Source organism: Martes martes, assembly GCF_963455335.1.
Source record: "Martes martes genome assembly, chromosome: 7".
Classification (NCBI taxonomy): Eukaryota; Metazoa; Chordata; class Mammalia; order Carnivora; family Mustelidae; genus Martes; species Martes martes.
Genome location: NC_137894.1, coordinates 59,089,395 through 59,106,111, shown reverse-complemented (window position 1 = coordinate 59,106,111; position 16,717 = coordinate 59,089,395). Strand labels below are relative to the sequence as shown.

Genomic DNA, 16,717 nt, shown 5'->3' with positions numbered 1-16,717 from the left:
TAGTCCCAGCTCCTCACTCTACAAACAGCCCTCTGTTGTTGACCTTCTCTTTCGCAGAGATGGGAGAAAGTGGTGAAGGGAATAGGGCAAGTCTACTGTAGAGCACATTTAACCTCTACAGTAGTGGGATTGTGGCCCCAGATCTGTTAGAATTAAAATACCATTCTTTGCTCTTCATCTTCCAGTCTCTCTCCTCCCCATATTCAGCTACAGAGAAAGGAGAGGAATTTTCAACTTTCGATCAATGTCATTGTCAGATTGTGTCAGATCATAAGGAGTAAGAGACTCCCCATTTCCGAAATCATATTCCTCCATCTCACATCAGACATGCTGGGTCCCCATGGACTGAAGCAGAGTCAGGCTCACTTTCCTTTCTTAGCCCTCTAATTATCTTGCCCTTGTGTTCTTTGGAAATATTTCCAACATAATTTTCTCTTTCAGACTGCTTAATTATAGTTACTGGAACAGAGGGAGAATAGAGTGATGAGTATTCTGTGTACATTCACTAGACTAATTATAGTATGGCATGCTGTATCATTGTCAGACGCATCTCTCCCAAGCCTCTCTGATGCTGTGTATTGGCAGTGGGGACATAGTAAACATTCAGCTTGTTGATCAGAGGCAGCTGCCTTCAATAGGTGTACCTACAAAATTTGGTACACAGGAAGCAAGATTCCGGTGATTCTGATAAAGTAATAACAAACTTCAAGCTTTTATTTATTCATTTATATTAACTATTAATGAAGCAACTCCTAGGTAAGAAAGTGTGATTGGTACTGAAGAGGGTCAACGGAATTTTCAGATAAGGTTCTTTCTTTTCGGGCTTCATAATCTTCCAGTATTTTAGGGGAGGCATAACCCCTCTAGACTGAATGCAATATGAGTGGTACAGAAGATGTGGACCCTGCCTTCCTAGATTACAGACACAACCCAATAGAGGCAAGGATTTCTTAGTGAGGTAGCCTGTGTAGTAGCTACTCAGGGCAGTGAACTACTTCTCCTCCCACCCAATCAAGAATGGCTTGTTTGGATGCAGATGCTTGATGATATTAGGTAATTTGTTTTGTCCTCTTCTCTGGAAGCTTTCTCCATATACCTGTGGAGGAGGAAAAGGAGCTTGGGCTTCTTAAAGGGTTGTATTCCATTGTCACAGTTAAATGGGACCAATGACAGACCCTTGGCATGGCTTTTTAGGGAGGTTAATACACATAATATGAAAGATCAGAGAGCAAGGTATTTTGTGAGGCTATGAACATTTTCTAGTTGATTTATATGGAAAGAGTTTGAGTAGTTAAAAAAAAAAAGGAGAGTTATCAACTTCAGATTCTGTATGTTTCTTCTTTTTTTGTACTTCTGTGTGTATCTTACTGTGTGTTAAGAGATGTGAAGGACAGAGCTTATTTCAGGAGCTTTGTGACTCTCCAACAAGAAGAGAGTCCCTAGGATCATCTTGTCTTGATTGTGCACTATGGTTTGCCTTACCATTTTGGGTACCACGGTTGCTAAAACCTTTGTGCATTTGCTGTAGACTCACCTAAAATCCTTTATGCGACTTCCCAGGAGCTGACTGGAAGAGGCCATCCCTGAAGTCTTTTTATCTATTCCTATGTATTACTAAAGTGAATCTTGTTAATATTTTATCTGAATTATTCATTGTGGACAAGTGTTCCAAGGAGAAATCATTCAAGATTAGATTGGGGATATATATTTCATGAGATGCTTTTCATTCAAAGTGATTATTTAAAATTCACCATGAATTTTAATAAACTTACTGCATAGCTTCTTCCTGCTAATTCAATTCCTGCTTAATTTGAGCCTCCCTTATCATTTCAGAAAACCTCTGGAATCAAATTAATTGTAACTAAAGTAACAATTTTTTCATGCTAATAGAGATCAGCTTAAATAGAGTTGGGCAGATATTTGATGGTTTAATCATAAGTTATAGCAAATTGACTCTTCATTAGTGAGGGAGAGGCTCAGATTTTTAGTTGGGGAGGAAGAGCAAATTGTATTGAAAATCACCAGACTCAGTGCTCTGGTATAAGCTGGTTTCTCTCTGACGTTCTTGTTGGCCATAATTCTGATACTGATGGCAAAAAAAAAAATAATAATAATAATTATTACCAGCCACTGCTGCCTCTCTTGGTAGCTGGGAAATTTACTCATGTAGATTAAAGAAAATTTTTTTTCCTTTTAAATCAGAATAAAATAGAATCTTTTATTCTTTTAAACTTTCCTGTGGAAGTGTGAACTTTTGTCTCCTACTTCCAGGTCCACAGTGCTTAACAGTGTCTTGTTCTGAACACAGTTTGCCTTCTCTCCACTGAGGAGTCTTTATTCCCCTCTGGGCTTTCCCTCCCTCTCCCTTGCTCTCTCTCAGTCTTTCATAGGATACGGAATTCTCAAACCTAAGGGTTTTGCTTGGGCAGCAGATTGCAGGGTTCAGAGAAAAACACGGATTTGACCTTAGATTTCCAGGCTCATTCCATTCTGTCACAATGCTACAACTTTGGGTAGTAAGTGTCCGGCCACCAGAGGTTGTATCTTAAAGGTCTTAAAGGCTAATATATGATGTTGGGAAGTTTGGATTTTTTCTTAATAGAAACACTTGAATGCTTTTGGTAAAATGAGTCAAGTTACTTTTGTACCTCTGCTCTTCTTTAAGATTTTATTTATTTGAGATAGAGAGAGAGAGAGAACAGGAGCAGGGGGAGAGGAAAGAGAATCTCAAGCAGACTCCCCACTGAGCAGGGAGCCCAACTCAGGACTCTATCCCAGGACCCTGAGGTTATGACCTGAGTGAAGGCAGACACTTAACCAACTGAGCCACTCAGGCACCCATACATAGCTTTTTAGTACTCATTATTTTAATGCCTACAATATTTTATCAAGTTTTATCATAAATTTACATAGCTATTATCTTAGTGAACACTTAGGTTTCCAGTTCTTTGCCATTATAAAAACTTGTAATTAGCATCTTTTTGAATATAACTTTTCTTCTATTCAATGAATTTGTTAGGATGAATTTGCACATGAGATAACTATGTCAAAGAGGATGTGTATATTTTATTTTATTTTTTATTTGAGTATAGTTGATGGTGTTAATTAGCTTCAGGTGTACAACTTAGTGGTTTGACAAGTTTATGCATTATGCTGTGTTCACAGCAATTGTTGCTACCATGTGTCGTCATACAGTGGTAGTACAATATCATTGACTGCATTCCTTACGCTGTGCCTTTTATTCCCGTGACTCATTCATTCCAAAACGAAGCCTGTTCAGTTCCCTCTCCCCTTTACCCATGCCCAACCTTCCACCCTCCTCCCCTCTGACAACCATCAGTTTGTTCTATTTATAGGTCTGATTCCCATTTTTGTTTGTTCATTTTTTATTTTTTTTAAGATTCCACATGAGTAGAACCATACGGTATTTGTCTTTCTCAGGCTGAATTATTTCAATTAGCTTAGTATCCTCTTGGTCCATCCATGTTACTACAAATGGCATGATCTTATCTTTTTTTTTTTTTTTAAGATTTTATTTATTTGACAGACAGAGGTCACAAGTAGGCAGAGAGGCAGGCAAAGAGAGAGGAGGAAGCAGGCTCCGCGTGGAGCAGAGAGCCCGATGCGGGGCTCGATCCCAGGACGCTGGGATCATGACCTGAGCTGAAGGCATAGGCTTTAACCCACTGATCCACCCAGGCGCCCTGATCTTATCTTTTTTATGAGTATGTAGTATTCCTGTGTGTGTGTGTGTGTGTGTGTGTGTGTGTGTGTGTGTACACCATATTTTCCTTATTCATTCATCTATTGATGGACACTTAGGTTGTTTCCGTATCTTGGCTATTGTAAATAATGCTGCAGTAAACATAGGGATGCATATATTTTTTTAAAGTAATGTTTTCATTTTCTTTGGGTAAATATGCAGTAGTGGAATTATTGGATCATATGGTAATTCTATTTTTAATTAATTTTTAAAGGCTTTATTTATTTATTTGTTTGAGAGAGAGAGAATGAGAGAGCATGGGGAGGGAAGGGTCAGAGGGGGAAGTAGACTCCCTGCAGAGTGGGGAGCTGGATGCGCAACTGGATCCTGGGATTCTAGAATCACGACCCGAGCCAACAGCAGTTGCTTAACCAACTGAGCCACCCAGGCAACCCTATTTTTAATTTATTGAGGAACCTTCACACCTTTTTCTACGGTGGCTGTACCAAGTTACAATTCCCACGAACAGTGTATGAGGGTTTCTTTTTCTCCACATCCTTGTCATGTGTTGACAAATAACACATGTTATTTGTCTTTCTTATTTTAGCCATTCTAACTGATACAAGGTAGTATCTCATATGGTTTTGATTTGCATTTCCCTGATGTGAGTGATGTTGAGCATCTTTTCATGTGTCTCTTGGCCATTTGGATGGTGGATTTTATAGTTGGATTTTTTATGGTTTTTTTTGGTGTTGAGTTTTATAAGTTCTTTATATATTTTGAATCTGAACCCCTTATCAGATATATTATTTGAAGATGTCTTCTCCCATTCACTAGGTTGTCTTTTATTTTGTTAATGGTTTCCTTTGCTGTGCAAAAGCTTTTTATTTTGGTGTAGTCTTAATACTTTATTTTTTATTTTGTTTTTCTTGCCAGTGGAGACATATCTAGAAAAGTTCTGCAGTCAGTGTCAGAGATATTACTGCCTATATTTTCTTCTAGGACTTTATGTTTTCAGGTCTCCCATTTAGGTCTTTAATCCGTTTTGAGCTTAGTTTTGGGTATGGTGTTAGTAAGTGGTCCACTCCCATTCTTTCGCATGTAGCTGTCCAGTTTTCCCAGCACCATTTATTGAAAAGACTGTGTTTTCCCATTGTATAGTCTTGCCTCCTTTGTTATAGATTAATTGACCATATAAGCAATGGGTTTATTTCTGGGCTGTCTATTCTGGTCTGTTGATGTCTGTGTCTGTTTTTGTGCCCACACTATGCTGTTTAGATTATTGCAGCTTTGTAGTACATCTGGAAATCTGGGGTTTTGATACCTGCAGCTTTGTCCTCCTTTCTCAGGATTGCTTTGGTTCTGTGGGTGTTTAGTGGTTCCATAGAACCATAAAATTTCATAGAAATTTTAGGATTATTTTTTCTAGTTCTGTTCAAAATGCTATTGGTATTTTGATAGGGATTGCATTGAATGTGTAAATTGTTTTGGGTTATGTGGACATTTTAACAGTATTTGTTCTTCTAGTTCACGAGCATGTAATGTCTTTCTGTTTGTGTCATCTTCATTTTCTTTCATCAGTGTTTTACAGTTTTTATAGAGCACAGGTCTTTCACCTCTTTGGTTAAATTTATTTCTGGGTTTCCTGTTCTTTTTGGGTACAGTTGTAAATGGGTGTTTTAAAAATTTATCTTTTTGCTCTTCCGCTATTAGTATATAGAAATGCTACTGATTCTGAGTATTAATTTTGTATCCTGCCACTTTTCTGAATTCATTACTACTTCTACTAGTTTTTTGGGGGAGTCTTCAGAATTTTCTATGTTTTTTTTTCTTGCTATAAATTACTGTTTGCACAAATTCATGTTTTTTTTTTCTTTTGTGGGTTTTGAAACAAAATTCATTCTAAAATGTCTGAGATTCCACTTTTGATCTTTAGTATCTTTGCAGTTTCATATAGCTCCCAGCTCATAATAAAATGTTGGCTAATATTTGAGTGCTTACCGACATTGTCTTAAAGTCATTTTATGGATTTTGCTTTCATAACAACCATGTAAGTATTACTACTATTTCTACCCCTGTTTATAAAAATGAGGAAACTGGGGTTTAATAAAGTTAAATAACTTGGCAGAGATTACAGAGTTGGTAAAGGTCTTCTGACTCCAAAGCCTGTGCCCTGAATAATGTCTTGCTGAGTTCAAGCTGTTTAGATAATTGGATTTAAAGCATTATCAGGCAGTGACCATTAGTTTTGAGATTTTTTATTTTTCTTAACGAAACCATGCCAAGATCATTGATTCCTTTTTTAATTTTCTTGACCCTTTGTGGTTTTTAATTCACTTTGGCGCTCTATTAAGATATATCATGGTGGGGGGGCGCCTGGGTGGCTTAGTCAGTTAAGCATCTGCCTTCAACTCAGATCATGACCCCAGGGTCTGGGATCCAGTCCTGCATCAGGCTCTCTGCTCAAGAGGAGTCTGCTTCTCTCTCTCCCTTTGTGCTCTCTCTCTCTCTCAAATAAAAGAATCAAATCTTTTTTATAAGGAAAGATCTGTCATGTTTGTGTGCTGCTGCAAGATTTCTATGGGGTGTTTGGAATGTTCTTTTATGGCTTTGATGGATTCTAGGAGCAGGACTCCGTCTGGAGAAGACACATCCTTGATCTGAGACCTCTCATGTGCAGCACAAGTAGAGGCTGGACATTCCACAGAGTGGCAGATCTTGGGGCAGCTCCTGCCCATCTCGCCCTCCAACCCCCACCAGGGCAACAAGGCTTTAATGATATGGCTGACTCCAGATGATGGCAAGGAGTGTGGAGAGTGGAGACAAGCTGTGTGTCCTGCAGGCCTGAGGCGACAGTGCGGAGTTTGCTACAGCTGCCTGGAGGCGATAGAACCAGGCCTGACCCCGCGAGACAGCCTGCTGTGATTCTGCCGGAGAAGCGCTGCCCAGGAGACCTCCATGAGTTAAACTAGGTGATTCTTCCTTGGCATACTCCATCCTTCCTTTTGGAACTCGAATGCCTGGCAGTCTGGCTTTGTTTCTCAGTCCTGATTACTTCCAAGTCCCTCTGGTGAACTGCCCTCTTCCATCTTTATACAGGACCCCAGCTTTATTTTTCTCTGGGCCAGGCTCTCTCTCTTTCTCTGTTTGTCAGACCTCTCCTTTGTGCAGCTCATGATAACTGTAACATAGAACATTAGAACATAGAATATAGAACACTTACCTAGCACATATTATGGGCTATGAGCTGTTCTCAGCACTGTTCGTTTATTACTTGTATTGTTTCATTTAATCCTCAAGTTGCCCCGGGGATGTAGGCATTGTTAGTGTGCTCACTTCGCACATGAAGCTGAGGCACAATCAGTTTAATTTATCCAGTAACACACAGTTCCTAAACAGTAGAGGTGGGGCTTGAATCCAGAAGTAAGGTTTCAGGGTCCTGTGCTCTTGTGCTCTTAGTCATTCAAATATCCTGCCTCTCCCTAGGATAAAAATTTCCCCACATATACTTAACCTTTCTCAGAATGGACCTTCAAACGATACTGTCTTTTATTTGCATATGAAGTGCAACAAAGTACTAAATGTGTGCTTGGCTAGCCACTTGGAATAACTTTTGTTGTTGTTAAAGATTTTATTTATTTATTTATCAGAGAGAGGGAGAAGGAGAGCACAAACAGGGGGAACGGCAGGCAGGGGGAGAAACAGGCTCGCTGGTGAGCAAGGAGCCTGATGCGGGCCTTGATTCCAGGCATCCTTAGAATACTTCTAACCAGGGAATATAGCTTCCCAGGGAAAAATAACTCCCACAAATGATGTGCTTATAGGTAAACATTAAAAGTCATATGAGGGGCACCTGGGTGGCTCAATTGGTTGAACATCTGCTTTTGGCTCAGGTCACGATCCCAGAGTCTGGGAATTGAGCCACCAAGTACTAGACACAGCAGAGTAATCTTAAAAACTATAAGCATTTAAAAATATGATTACAGGGGTGCATGTGTGGCTCAGTGGGTTGGGCGTCTGCCTTCGGCTCAGGTCATGATCTCAGGGTCCTGGGATTGAGCCCCGTGTTGGGCTCTCTGCTTGGCAGGGAGCCTGCTTCCCCTTCTCTCTCTGCCTGCCTTTCTGCCTACTTGTGATCTCTCTCTCTGTCAGGTAAATAAAGAAAATCTTATTAAAATATGATTACATATTAAAGAAGGAACAGAAGCCCATGGTAAAATAACTGGACACTGGGAATCAAGAGTAGGCAGTTCTACTGGTTATAGATCCAAAATCAGATTTCAAAAGGCTTAATACTCAAGAAGCTACTTAGAAAAGTATAATTTGATTTGATTATTTTCAGATGAATTGAGAATTGATAAAATGGAAGGTAGACCTGAGAAATACCACCCAGCTGTCAGGAGAGGATGAATTGATGGAAAATACGAATGAAAGGTTAAGAGATATAACCAATAGAATGAGGCCTAATAAAAGTCCAATATGGGTTCCAGAAGCAGAGAATAAAGGGAAAGAGGGTAGGGCAAAATTCAGGAAGGCAGTGGTTGAAAATTTTCTAGAAATAAGGAAAACATAAATCCTAGGATTGAAGAAACATACCAAATTCCAAACATTTTAGTGAGATTGTAGAATCTTTAGCAAGCATATTTGGAAATCAGCTCTCTCCTATGCCTTTTGTGGGGGGTCATTTAGCTATGTTTATAAAAATGTGTAAGTATTTTGACTGAGAAATTCTGCTTCTAGGAATTTGTCCTCAGTAAATAATCAGTTTAGTTGCCAAAGATTTATACATATAAGGGTGTTGATCTCGGCATTATATTTAAGAGATAGATATACCGGAAACAGCTTTTAAAAAGCTCACCAGTATGCAAAGAATGAAATAAATTTGGATATAATTGTGAAAACACTGTTGGGTTTATGTAGCTGGTAAATGATAATAGATTTATTTTTATTTATTGTCCTAGAAAGATAGTTGATATAGTGACAAGATCTAGTTAAAAACCAGTGAGCAGGGGCGCCTGGGTGGCTCAGTGGGTTAAGCCACTGCCTTCGACTCAGGTCATGATCTCAGGGTCCTGGGATCGAGCCCCACGTCGGGCTCTCTGTTCAGTGGGGAGCCTGCTTCCCCCCCCCTGCCGCCTGCCTCTCTGCTTACTTGTGATCTCTCTCTCTCTGTCAAATAAATAAATAAAATCTTAAACAAACAAACAAACAAAAAAACAGTGAGCAGAGGCGCCCAGGTGGCTCAGCGCGTTAAGTGTCTGCCTTTGGCTCAGGTTATGATCTCCAGGTCCTGGGATGGAGCCCTGTGCCTTGCGTCTGTCAGTGCTCAGCAGAGAATCTGCTTGTCTCCCTCTCCTTCCCCCCACCCCCAGCCGCTCATACTCTTTCTGGCATGCTCTCTCTCAAATAAATAAGTAAAATCTTAAAAACCGAAAAACAGTGTGCATAGGTTGGTCCCACTGGCATAAACAAAAGTCTGTATATATAACAAAATTTTGATAGGGTGCCTGGGTGGCTCAGGTGGTTAAGCATCAGCCTTTGGCTCAGGTCATGATCCTGGGGTCCTGGTATCAAGCCCCAGATCAGGCTCCCTGCTCAGCAGGGGAGTCTGCTTCTCCCTCTCCCTCTGCCCCTCCCCCCTTGTGTGTTTGCTCTCGATCTCTCAAATAAATAAAAAATCTTAAAAAAAGTTTGGAAGGTTAAGTAGTTTAAGCTTACAGAGGGTTACCACTAGGTGGGTAATTTTTACTTTTTCCTTTATTATTTATTTTTACTGTCTTGTTTATTCTTTATTCTTTCTCTCTTTATTCATTTTCTGAATTTTCAAAATTATGGGTTGCCTTAATAATTACAAGAAACAATAAAGTGTTTCACTTGGGAAACACAGAAAAACAACCCCAAACAAAAATGGTGCCCTGAAGTTCTAGACCTCCCAAGTAATTAGAGCAGTCCTAATGGCCAGGGTATAAATTATATTACACAATAATCAGAACTGTAATCCGGAAAGCAAGACTCTTGGGTTTCATTCTCTTTTGTTTCATCCTGCCTTCTTTCCTGTACAGCTTAGCTTTCAGTAAGACACTCTGTTTTTCTGTTTTTTTCCTCTTCTTCATAAAACAAAATATATACTCCCAGTGTACTTTATGGCTATGGCATGAATGAGCTCATTTTTAAAAACTGGAAATAAATGGATTGCAGTTAATTAAAATCTGTCTATCCTTTCTGTTTTGCCAATGGTGGTGAGCAGCTGGGAACGATGCCACGAGTTGATGAGCATGGATAATAAAAATTGGTCAGAGACGTCTTCCTTTCTTGTATGTCTCCTCTGGTAGGAAGAGGCCATGTTGAGAAGCTGAGCAGCAGACTAGCACTGATCACTGACCAGAGAAGGAGTTCCTTAGGTCTCCATAGAGATTATAATTAGAGCTCAGTGTGACTTGGCATGTTTTTGCTTTCAGTACTGGGGGAGGGCTCTCTTTATATTTGGAAAAAAAACAAACAAACAATGAGTACATTGAGATGCTCGGTATGGTGAAGGCTGACAGTGAGTGGCTGTAGGAGTGCTCCCTGGCTGTTATCTGAACTTCCTGCTGAGCACATAAAATTAAGGTGCCCAGGTCTTCCACTGTTCTTAGTCGGTTGGTCTGAGTCCTGGGAATCTGTATATTAAAAGCTTGCCAGGTGATCCCAATGATTATGAAGATTTAGGAACTGTAGGTTTGTGGCATGGTTTAGTAATGGAAGGTGTCTACTCCACACAAAATATTTATTTTCTCAGTACCCATCTTCCTTTCTTTCCTTATCTTCTTTTCCTATTCTCTCACTTTAAAAGATGATCAAACATGTTATGTCTTGGGGCACCTGGCTGGCTCAGTAAGTTAAGCAGCTGCCTCTTGATTTTGGCTCAGGTCATGCTCTCAGGGTGGTGAGATTGAACCCCGCTTTGGGCTCCATGCTGGGTATGGAGCCTTCTTAAGATTCTTTCTGCCCCTCTTCTCTCTCTCTTCCTCTAAAATAACAATAATAATAATTGTAATAATAAAATTTGTCTAAAAATGTTGTTTACTGGTTTTCGGGTATGTAAATCCTGTGTTTATTTACAGGACTACTAAATGAGGTTGCTGACCCATGGCCTGATATCTGGAATCTCTCCTAAATAGTGTTTTGGTATCATTGTGTGTAAGTGTGAGTATATGCATGTCTATCCAAATGTCCTGTAGATATTATTTACCAGTATCTACTATCCTAAAGGTGATATGTAGCTTTCAACCTAAAATCATGAGACATAAAAAGCAAGAAAAATAACCCACTTCAAGAGACAAAGAATCAAAGATCTTAACTCAAGTATGATCCAGGTATTGAAATCATCAGATATAGAATTTTTAAAAACCATGATAATCCAGGATAATCTCCCTGTTTTAAGGTCGACTGAAGAGGAACCTTAATTACTCTTTATCATGTAACCTAATGTATTCATAGGTGGCAGGGATTAGGATATAGGCATCTTTGGTTGGTTGGGCATTATTCTGTTTACCACACAAAACTGCATGTAATTAGAATCCCAGAAGTAGAAGTGAGAGAGAATGGGGCCGAAGAAATACTTGAAGAGATAAATGACTAGCCAGGAATTTTCAAAAAAATAAAAATAAAAGATCTCAAACCATAGATCCAAGAAGATCAGAGGTCCCCTAACCAGGTGTGTATACACACACACACTTTTAAACACATCATATTCAAACTGCTAAAAACCAAAGAGAGAAAATTTGAAGGAAGTTAGAGAAAATAGAATACATGCAGAAGAACAAAGGTAAGGGTTAAGGCAGATGTGTTATCTGAAACTACAAAATCCAGAAGACAGTAAAGCAACTTCTGTCAAGTACTGGTGAAAAATCTCCCTCAACTCAGAAAATTATCCCCAGCAAAAATTTCTTTCAAAAGTAAAGGAGAAAGGAGACATTTTCAGACAAACTTTGAGAAATGAGTTACTTGCAGACCTCCATTACAAGAAATGTTGAGAGAAATTTTTCAGGTATGAGGAACATAATACCAGGCAGAAACTTGGATATACACAAAGAGATGAAGATCTCCCAAAGCGATTAAAGGGAAGATAAATATAAAAAGCTTTTTTCTTTTATTTTAAATTACTCTTAAATTAAAATACGTTGCTGAAAATAAGAATTTCAGCAATGTATTTTGGGTTTATAGTGTATATAAAAGTAATGTATGACAACAGGAGTACAAAGGTTGGGAGGAAGGAATTAGGAATACAGTGTTAGAAGATTCTTACACTACATGTGAAGCAGTATAACAGAATTTGAAAGTACACTGTAATTAAAGATGTAAACAGTAAACACAGAGAAACCACTACAAACATTTTAAAAAGATGTGTAAATAATAAGACAACGGTAGAAATAGAATGGAATTCTAAAAAATATTCAATCCAGAATCAGGATGATAAAGAGGAAAAAAGGAACAAAAAATGGGTGAGACAAATAGGAAACAACTGACAAGATGGCAGATTTTACTCCACCCATATCAATATTTACATTAAATGTAAATGATCTAAACACAAAGAGATCGTCAGATCAGTTAAAGAAGAGCCAACTCTTTGCTGTCTATAGGAAGCCCAGTTTAAGTAAAAAGACTAAAAATCACTCCTATTATTATCTGGCATGTTAATTAAAAGTGTTTACTAGCATTCTTTTTACATAATTCTTTTAACTTAAGAGACTCCGTTCTTGGTTATTTTGGGGGGGGGGGTTGCAAATTGAAGCAAAGAAGAAATTTAAAATTCCAATATGCACAAAGTAGTTGTTCGTTCTCTTTCTTCTATTATGGAATGGTATGACCTAATTTGCTTAGATTTTGCTCTTATTATTACGTGGTGTTTGCTGAGAGTAACATTCCTTTGTAGTCTTTCTAACCCTTCCTCATTTACTTTGGCCTCTGTCTTGAGAGTCTGTTGTCTTAGAATTTTTCTTAAAATTTAACGTTGCCTCCAGTGTTCATTTGCTTTTTTTCAAGATTCAATTTTTAGAATGTTCTGGGTGGTATGTTAGCTTTCTGGAAAAGCAGGACGATGAATTTTTTCGCCACTGTAAGTCTCTGGAGAAGTGGATTGTTTTTTAAAGAGTAATTTATCTGTTTTCCCAGGAGGATTCCCAAAAGCATACTCTTTTCCCAAGGTACTTTTGGAATATTTCATTTTATTTATTAGTCCCTTTAACACAGGATTGTTACTTCCAAATATGCAAAGCCTGCGAACTGCTTAAAAAGGACAGCCACAGTCAAAATTTATTAGAGGCAAAATTTAGTTGCCTGGTAATTTCCTTAAGGTCTGTCAAACACTGTCTGTGAGTAGTAGTTAATTGACATGTCTATGTCTTCAACATCAATTATTTGTAAGTAGCAAGTACATGTGTAAAGAGAAATCTTTATTTGTATTTTGGATTGGGAGGAATGGTAGAGTAGCATTAGTCCCAGTAGGGGACTAAGGTAGGTTTGTCCCAATGCCATCACCCTCTACCTCTTGGTCCCCTCTTGGTTGTGTGTGCTGTGTGTGTACTGTGTTGCTGTGCCCACAGCTTGGCCACTGAATATTGCCATGGAATTCAGAATTAGAATGTATAATGAGTATATGTAGGGAGAGATAATGGGTACAGAACTTGAATTATTTCCAAGGGGGTTAGGTGATTTAGAACATGATCTCTAAAATAAAAAAGTATCTTGAGGTCAAATAGTGTATTACTTAAAATATATACTGAGTTATCCTTAGGATGCCTTATAAAGCTAAGAAGAATCTAAAGTGCTAATAAGGGATGCCTAGGTGGCTCAGATGGTTAAACATTTGCCTTTGGCTCAGGTCATGATCTCAGGGTCCTCTGATGAGTCCCGCATCAGGTTCTCTGCTTGGCAGGGAGCCTGCTTCTCCCTCTCCTTCTACTGCTCCCCCTGCTTGTGCTCTCTTGCTCTCTCTGTCGAATAAATAATTAGTCTTAAAAAATTAAGTGCTAATAAGATGAAATGATCAAATATGTAATTATTTTACCTTGTGTATTTATTTGTGTGCATGAATGTGTATGTGTATGCTTATGTGCTGACAAGTGTGAGTATGTGTGTGAGAGAGAGAGTATATATTGACATAAATTTTTTCTTACGTGTGGTCAATTAGAGATTGAGCGTGGATGCTCCTCTCCTGATATTGTGGTCTAACTCAGTTTCTTAGAACCAGATAAGTCAGTTTTTTTCTTTATTTTATAAAGATTTTTATTTATTTATTTGACAGACAGAGATCACAAGTAGGCAGAGAGGCAGGCAGAGAGAGAGAGGAGAAGCAGGCCCCCAGCTGAGCAGAGAGCCCGATTCGGGGCTCGATCCCAGGACCCTGGGATCATGACCTGAGCCACCCAGGTGCCCCGATAAGTCGGTTTTTAAGTGAGGAGAGAGGTAGTTTAGAAAATGAGAAGAGCACAGGCTTCTTCAGCTTTAGTTTTCTTTAAAAAAAAAAAGATTTTATTTATTCATTTGATAGAGAAAGATCACAAGTAGCCAGAGAGGCAGGCAGAGAGAGAGAAGGGGAGAAGCAGGCTCCCTGATGAGCAGAGAGCCCGATGTGGGGCTCGATCCCAGGACCCCAGGATCATGACCCGAGCCGAAAGCAGAGGCTTTAACCCACTGAGCCACCCAGGCACCCTCAGCTTCAGTTTCTTAATAGCCAAAGGGATTAGGCTCCAGATGCCACCTACAGCTTTATAAATAAGTGGAGATAAAATGTGATTGTAGCAGTCTCAGGTTTTTCAATAATAAGTCATTGAAAACAAGTTTCTTCACTCACAAGTGTGAACATACAAATAAAATGTATGATTAAAGGAGCACCCGGGCGACTCAGTGGGTTAAGCCTCTGCCTTTGACTCAGGTCATGATCTCAGGGTCCTGGGATAGAGCCCTGCATTGGGCTCTCCGCTCAGCAGGGAGCATGCTTCCCCCACCCACCCCAGTCTCTCTCTGCCTTCCTCTCTGCCTACTTGTGTCTGGTGCTTAAGCGACTGAGCTACCCAGGCCCCCGGGGCAGGTTTCTTTAACTGGGCTATTTCATGGTTGGGAGGTTACCAGAGTTTAAGATATTTCAGCCAGATTCCAGTCTGTGCTTCAGTGGGAAGAGGCCAGGGGGAAAATTCCCCAAATCAGCAGAGCTTCAAGTACAGCATTACTGCTCAGCTTCTCACCTTGGTGACAGGCAAGCTGGAGGGGACCTGAGGTAGTGGTATTCGTATAAGGCTCTCTTACACTGAATAAATGTGTACTGAATAAATGTGTATATATTTACACTGCTGGTTTCTTCTCACTGAGGCGACATACCAATGTCCCTACATTGGGACATTGGAGATGTCCCAATTTGGGACATTGGGAGAGTTTGGGAGAGTTTGGGAGAGAATTTCCTGGACGGAGCTGGCCTCCTTACCTAAACACAGTGGCTATTTTTTCCCCTTTGTCTGGCAGGTAAGAGGTAGCTATAGAATATTATATCGGAAGAGAGACTCATGACAGGAAGTTATATCAACATCAGAGGCACCGAGGCAGATCCTTACAGTGAGTGGCTGCAGCCCGGAGCCCTGCTGGTCCTTCCCTGGCACTCTCATTCTTCTTCTAAGTGAGGCTGAGCTGTGGGCTCAGTGTTAGAGCACATTCTCTGAGCACGTGCACAGGAGGTAGCCGTGTCCTTGGGGGAATTTCTGATTGCCCCAGTGGACCTGGCTCTCTTGCCAGGTACAAGCTTTACTGGTAAGGTAGGCTACCCTGCCTACCTGAAGACTGGGGCCCTGTGACACTGTTGAACAGGAGCTATCTCTGTTTAGGACTGGCATTTCTGATACTTTCTTTTGGGGGCCAACTGGATCCAGGGTACTTGTTACCACATGCGGATTCCCAGTTCCATATGTATTAACTGCGGTTCAGTATGTCTGGTAGAGCAGTTCTGATGCCCAGTGAGGTTTGGGAACTACTGATTTAGAATATTCTCACATGCTGTACGTACTACCAAAGGTATATGTATTTCTCTCTCTCTAATCTTTTTTAAGAAGTGTAAAACAAAATGTACACCATGGATACCTGAAATGAATTTGATGTTATATGGCAGTCATATTTCAATTAAAAAATACAAACCAGGGGTGCCTGGGTGGCTCAGTGGGTTAAAGCCTCTGCCTTCGGTTCAGGTCATGATCCCAGGGTCCTGGGATCGAGCCCCGAATCGGACTCTCTGCTCAGCAGGGAGCCTGCTTCCTCCTCTCTCTCTCTCTCTGCCTGCCTGCCTACTAGTGATTTTTGTCTGTCAAATAAATAAATAAGAATAAAAAATACAAATGAAATTTCAAAGATAGTGCAAAAACAAGATTGAAAAGTATCTTATCAGTACTTAAAAAAAAAAGATTTTATTTATGTATTTGTCAGAAGGAGAGAAAGAGCAGAAGCACCGTTGCGGGCAGGCAGAGGGAGAAGCCAGGCTCTCCGCCGAGCAAGGTGCCAAACCTAGGACTCCATCCCAGGACCCTGAGATCATGACCTGAGCCGAAGGCAGATGCTTAACTGACTGAGCCACCTAGGTGTCCCTCATCAGTACTTTCAAAAGTAATGATTACATGTTGAAACAATAATGTTTGTGATATATTGGGTTAAATAAAGTATATTCTTAAAATTTCACCTGCTTATTTTTGTAAAATAGGGCTGCTAGAAATTTTTAATTACATGTGTGGCTTGCGTCATATTTCTCTTGCAGAGTTTGGCAACATGGAGGTCGTTTGCAAACTTGGTAAGAATAGACTACCTGAGATTAAGTAATATCTAGCAAATTCTTTGTATACCCAGATGAGACTGAGTCATCATCTAATACGGTTATGTCTAAAATTAAATAACAAAAGTCACCACCAAAAATCCTTCCAGCCTTTTTGATGTATACCTATGTGATTTAATACTTTAACATAAATTGACAATAGGATATGTTAAGTATTTACGTGAAAT

At 39.7% G+C, this 16,717-nt stretch overlaps 1 protein-coding gene across 2 annotated transcripts in view; it reads left to right on the top strand.

The window, feature by feature from the left end:
* GPR176 (G protein-coupled receptor 176) overlaps positions 1–16,717 on the top strand; it is a gene marked incomplete at its 5' end in the record, with an annotated part of 131,565 nt that overhangs the window by 107,125 nt on the left and 7,723 nt on the right. The window contains one exon of one of the 2 annotated variants that reach the window (XM_080809384.1): positions 16,476–16,533. The exons of the other annotated variant lie outside the window; for it this stretch is intronic. Coding sequence (XP_080665510.1) covers positions 16,476–16,533 — 58 coding nt within the window. The remainder of the gene's footprint in view (positions 1–16,475; positions 16,534–16,717) is intronic. 2 annotated transcript variants of the gene reach the window in all.